At 32.3% G+C, this 6377-nt stretch overlaps 1 protein-coding gene across 1 annotated transcript; it reads left to right on the forward strand.

Moving 5' to 3' along the window:
- Positions 1 to 1085: 1085 nt before the first annotated feature.
- On the forward strand, positions 1086 to 2405 carry LOC105778629 (uncharacterized). The gene is made up of 3 exons (XM_052622742.1): positions 1086 to 1305; positions 1416 to 1580; positions 2131 to 2405. Exons 1-3 carry the CDS (start codon positions 1206 to 1208, stop codon positions 2175 to 2177), a joined length of 312 nt encoding a protein of 103 aa, XP_052478702.1. The 5' UTR covers positions 1086 to 1205; the 3' UTR covers positions 2178 to 2405.
- Positions 2406 to 6377: the final 3972 nt, after the last annotated feature.

The raw sequence follows: 6377 nt of genomic DNA on the forward strand, positions 1-6377 counted from the left end.
GGACATACCTTAGATCTAAGTTGATCTAATAGTTAATGTCGGAGATCGAAAAAGAAAGATGTTTGGATTTTGGTTAACAAATTCTTGATGTTCAAAGTTGTTTCATGATAAAATATTGAACTGTAGAAGAAAAGGGGAATTAGAGCTTTCCATTGGTGTAGGCGATGCGAATAGAAAATGTCGTACATCAACAATTTTAACAACCTATTGACTTAAATGAAAACTTTTGAATAGTTCAGTGATCATTTATAATATTTTAAAGTTGAGTGATTAAAATATAAACTTACTAATAATTTAGTGATGTTAGATGTAGTTTATAAAAGCGTTGGTAGAAGAACGTGATTGAAAATACTTGAGAAAATTAAAAAATTAATATTAATGGATGAGCATGTGAAGAAAAAGAGACCAAGAGAAAACGCGGTTTTCGTTTTATTATTATTATTATTATTATTATTATTATTATACACCTTTAAGGACTTAAAATTTTTTATAGATTAAAATGTTTGTAGTTCTTTTGTACATGATATTTACTTACGAGGACTCAAAATAAGATAATTTTATTCTTAAAATATCTTATTATTAACCAAGATCTCATTCGCATCAAAGGGTTTATATTTAAATACACATGAGTGTATAAATTTATACACTCACATTTAATTAAGAAATCTTTATATATTTATTTGAAAGGTTTTTAATGAGATATTAAGAATTATTACATGGTTGACTATAAATATAGAAATTTATATATAGATAGTCTCTAATTTTGTTTAAATAATAAAGTTTTTTATTAAAAATAATGAAATGATCAAATATATTATATATTATATTTTTAAGAGAAAATGAGGTTCAAATTTTGCAAATAATATTTTCTAAAGAAATAATCACAAACTCGAAATCACATAAAAAAAGTAAAAATAAAATAATATTAAACTAGGAACAATGATATTTTATCGAACAATTGTCAAAAAAGTAAGAATAATAATAATACACTAATTGACTTCCAAAGTCTTCGTTCACCTACAAAAGAAAGTCGACAATCGAGTCCGATTAATAAGTCACTGAATAATAATAATAATAATAATAATAATAATAATAAAACCAATAGACTTCCAAAATCTTCTTTCTCCTGAAAATAAATAAATAATCACCACCAAGTTGTATGAAGCAACCATAAACATCAAAAATCAGATTCTCAGGAGCGAAAGATGCTCTACAAGAAATCAGTGGTGCATCTGATACTAGTCCTACTGCTATCATTTTCTCTACTCTTGCCTCCATCTTCAACAACAATTACTCACTTAACTGGTAAGTGGAACTAAAACGATATATTAAAGTTGTTCTTGATTACTTATATTTATGATCTCTTTCTGAGTGTTTTTTTACTGAATATTTTATGTTGGTATTTGGGGTTAAAGTTATCGTTAAGGAAAGGAGTGAAGTGATACATAGAAATCTAGGTGGAGGAAAACCAACTCCATGTCCTCCACATGATCCTCGTTGTCATGGACCTAGTGGTCGTTCTCCATGTCGTCCACATAGCCATGGTTGTCATCCACATGTTGGTCTTACTCCTAATCATGGTAAGTACTGTCGTCATCCTTCACACTGTTGATAGCCAGAAGGAAATTGTGTTACAAGGGCAACCCAAATGAATGGTTCTTAGACATGATTACTTGTGATTATGTATTCTTATAGTTTTCATATTACCAATCCCGCTTAGAAGGTTTTATATATTTTAGATCAATTTAGCATCCTAAAATTTTCAAAGAGAGAAGATCAAAAAATATGTAGGGCCGGCTAGCTTCCACTAGGAATTGTTGAAAAACACAAATGAGATCAAATTTTGTGCTTTATGATTAGTAGATGAGACCCAAAAATACATTATACAGTAAGCACTACGCAGTTATAAATAACCTTTAATCCCCTTCAAAAGCAATCACTAAGTAGCCCAATCAGATCAAAGCTGCCAAACATTGGCTTCAACCAAACATGGGTTGTAAGATAATCACTATGCTTTCAATACTCGTTCTACTTCTGTCACTTTCACTACTCTTGCTTGCATCTTCAACCACCAGTACTCGCGTTGCTGAAACCTTGTTAATTACTTATATATGCATATCTATTATGTAGCCCTGGGAGGAGGACCTGGTCATGCAAGCAGTGGTATTCTACCCTGAGTTCCTCCTGGTCGCTGCTGCTGATAGTAGCGAGAAGAAAGTGAGATTGTTTGGGATTGAATTCAAAATCTCATGCTTCACAATATAATATTCTTACCACTAAGTTAAAATGTTGTTGGTAGTCGACAACTTTACTCGAGCAAGCCAAACTTAGGGTCATAATTAGTGTTCCTTAAGTCGTATTTGTATTGTATTTCTACTTTAATATTTCACATCAAAATTTTCTTATGTATTTTTCTTTGTGTTACATATTTCACAAAATTTATAATTGATTATTTCAATAAAAGAAAAAGTAAATATAATTTTTGGGGCAAACAGTAGAAAATGTCTAATGCGATATTAAAATTCTAATTGGGATACCCATATTTTAATTAACACAAAACTAAAATTTCTAATTGATACTAAAATTTCTAACGCGATTTATAACCTCTCTAATCCGGTTTAGACGTTAGACCCGAATTCGGAATATTACATTAACCATCAAAGTGACCCAATAAGCTACCGGAGTTTTTGTAAACAATCATTTTAAAACATTTGTTTATTTTAATAGAAAACTTAGTTACATACCAATTTATTATTCTTCAAAAATTTTAATTATGATTTAGCAGGGAAAAGTAATATTATTTGTTTTCAATAAAAATCAGGGTTCACGCATATTAATTAATAATCATAACATGATATCCTAAAAATTTAAATTTAGTATCATGCAAAATAAAAACAAATCTGAATTCTAAGTCCCATACCACAATAGGAAATAAAATAATACATTCTTGAATAATAATAATCAAATAATGAGCCTAAAATAACTTCATAAAATAAAAATTGAGTCGAGACCCTTTGGATGCAACATTCACGTCCTAACCTGGTGGGTTATCTGTAAGGATGAAAATTTAAGGAGGACTGAGTTATGACGCTCAGTGTGAGTTCATTCACAAGAAAATCAATGCAACAATCGGTAAGGCAGATTAAATAATAATGCGTAAAATAATCGCAATTAAGTAGCAATTCAAAATATCAATTTTCAATTTAGCCATTATTAGCATCAAGAATTCATAATAGCAAAATCAGAAAATTGATTTCATAGATTACTCATTCATATATGTAGATATAAATATATCCTACTGGAAATTCCAAGTTTGTATCCACATGCTCTCGAAAATGTCATACAGTATCAGTTTTAACAGAAAAGATCCTACCCCACCACTACACACCACAATGAGAGTTCCCCGAAACTCCAACCGCCAACACACCAGATTGTGGATAAACCACCAATAATTTGCAGTTTTACTACCAATGGCTATGGACACACAACAAAACCACCAATAATTTGCAGTTTTACTACCAATGGCTATGGACACACAACAAACGCTACAGATGGAATCTGCATATGACTGTTGGTACACAACAAAATAATGCAGGTAAAATCGACCAATGACCATGGATGCACAACATGCTTGTAGTTGATAGCTGTCAAAGAGTTGTGAATACACATAAAAAACGTCGAAGGTGGAATCTGCCTATGGCTGTAGGTACACAAGAGCATCATAGATGAAATCGACCTACGGTTGTAAGTACACAACAAAAATAAATATCGATATATTTCCAATACTTATTCAGTTCATAACGTCTCACCCGATGCAATGCAATATGGCATGTTCGCCAGATTAATACAATAGCACTTAAATATGCTCAAAACAATACAATAGAAATCAATATGCCCATATTAATTCGATTCAGTAGCAATTAATATGCTTGTGACAAATCAACTCAACAGTAAAAATTATGTTATTTTTGTGTTCGATTTAATAGTGACATAAGGCATACCATACATACGATCACAAACCCCGAAAAAATAAACATATATATAATGTTCACAATTCATGCATATATATATCATACTAAATCAGTCCATCAAATCATGGATTTCACATAATTCATATAATCAAGGAATCAATTGAATAATTTGAAGTAACAAAAATAGTTCAGAAATCATTCAGGAACTATACTTAACAAAACATAAAATTCTGGGTCAAAACTATAAAATCTAAAGTACAGGGGCCGGACCATGTGGAATGCTCTGGACCATGTGGAGGGGTACACGACTGTGTGGCTAGGCCATGTGACAAATTGTGGTCATGTGGTATTTACAAAATCGACCTACAGGGGTGGCACGATTGTGTGGTAGGCCTGTTTAGGCCGAGTGAGATTCAAAATCCTAGGGTTTTAGGGGAACATGGTCGTGTAAGGGGGTTGTGTGACCCACACGAGTGACCCACATGCTCGTGTGGCTGGATGTGTGACCCTATTCCAAGGCACAGTTTGCCCTGGTTTGCTTGTAAAAGAACACACACATTTCATTAGGATTTCGAATGTCTTTCACTTTCAAATATGATTCGGTACTCCTAAAACGAGTCCTTCAAATGACAATTATGTATGAATTAGTGTTTGAGTTCAAGATTAATCAAGATTTTTTGAAAGTTTGGACAAGACACTTAAAAGATTGATTAGATCGAATGAATGATTAGTTCTGAAAATTTTAAGATTTATTCATAAGGGTCAAGATGTACTTATTGGTTTTGTACTTACTGGTTTTCGGCTAAAATTAAAGTTGTTACTTGACAATAACTCTATCACCACTAAGAAATCAAGAAACGTGATTGATTTGATACAAGAAAGAAAATAATCAATAATTCAATAATAAGGATATGTCTTAATTACAAGAGAGAGAGAAAAAAATAAGAGGAAAAAAAATAGGGAGAAATAAATAGAGGATGAAAAGGAATTGTACTAAAATAGTTCAGAAATCATTCAGGAAGTATATTTAACAAAACACAAAATTCTGGGTCTAAACTATAAAATCTGAGGTACACGAGCTGGACCATGTGGAATGCCCTGGACCGTGTGGAGAGGGTACACGGCTGTGTGGCTAGGCCATGTGACAACTTGTGGTCATGTGGTATTTACAAAATCGACCTACAAGGGAGACACGATCGTGTGGTAGGCCGTGTGGAGGGTGTTAGGCCGTGTGAGATTCGAAAACCTAGGGTTTTAGGGGAACATGGTCATGTAAGGGGGTTGTGTGATCCACACGAGTGGCCCACACGCTCGTGTGGCTGGATGTGTGACCCTATTCCAAGGCACAGTTTGACCTGGTTTGCTTGTAAAAGAACACACACATTTCATCAGGATTTCGAACGTTTTTCATGTTCAAATTTGATTCGATACTCCTAAAACGAGTCCTCCAAACAACAATTACGTATGAATTAGTGTTTGAGTTCAAGATTAATCAAGATTTGTTGAAAGTTTAGACAAGACACTTAAAAGATTAATTAGATTGAATGAAGGATCAGTTTTTGAAAATTTTGAGATTTATTCATTGGGGTCGAGATGTAGTTACTGGTTTTCGGCTAAAATTAAAGTTGTTACTTGACAATAACTCTATCACCCCTAAGAAATCAAGAAACGTGATTGATTTGATACGAAGAAGAAAATAATCAATAATTCAGTGATGGGAATATGTCATTATTACGAGAGAGAAAAATGGGGAAATGAAAAGAGGGAGAAATAAATAGAGGATGTAGAGGAATTGTACTAAAATTGTGAAAAGGGTTGTTATTCTAATCCAAGTAGGAGTAGAAAGGGTTAAATTTGTAGGGGTTGTAAACCCTAGGGCAGCAAGGGTAATTTACCCAATTTTGGGTGGAATTAAAAGGAAAATGGGAAGGAAGGGTGTGGCTTGAACTTGGGTGCAAGAAAAGGGAAACAAGCATGTTCAACCATTTGGGCTACTTCCCATTCTTTTTTAATTTTTACTCCAACTAAAATTATTTTAATGTGATTTTTCATCCTAATTAAGGAATATACAAGTTACTTAACCATCAAACCTAAATTTGTTTCTTATTTACTCATTACAACTAACCCCCTGTATTTTGGGGTGTGACGATACCAAAACATCTAACACGGTACTAATATTTATCACTTAATACCAAAATTTTTAATGTTATTGCAATATTTCTAACAATATCTCATTAGTTATTTTAGTATACCAAAACTTCTAACTAGATACCAAAATTTCTAAGAGATGCCAATATATTTAACAAGATGTTCTTAGAAATTTTGGTTGTTGGTACTTGGTGAAATTTTTTATATTGATTAGAAATTTTGATCAAGAATTTACAAATCAAAATCCTATCAATACTA

Source organism: Gossypium raimondii, chromosome 10 (assembly GCF_025698545.1).
Source record: "Gossypium raimondii isolate GPD5lz chromosome 10, ASM2569854v1, whole genome shotgun sequence".
NCBI lineage: Eukaryota > Viridiplantae > Streptophyta > Magnoliopsida > Malvales > Malvaceae > Gossypium > Gossypium raimondii.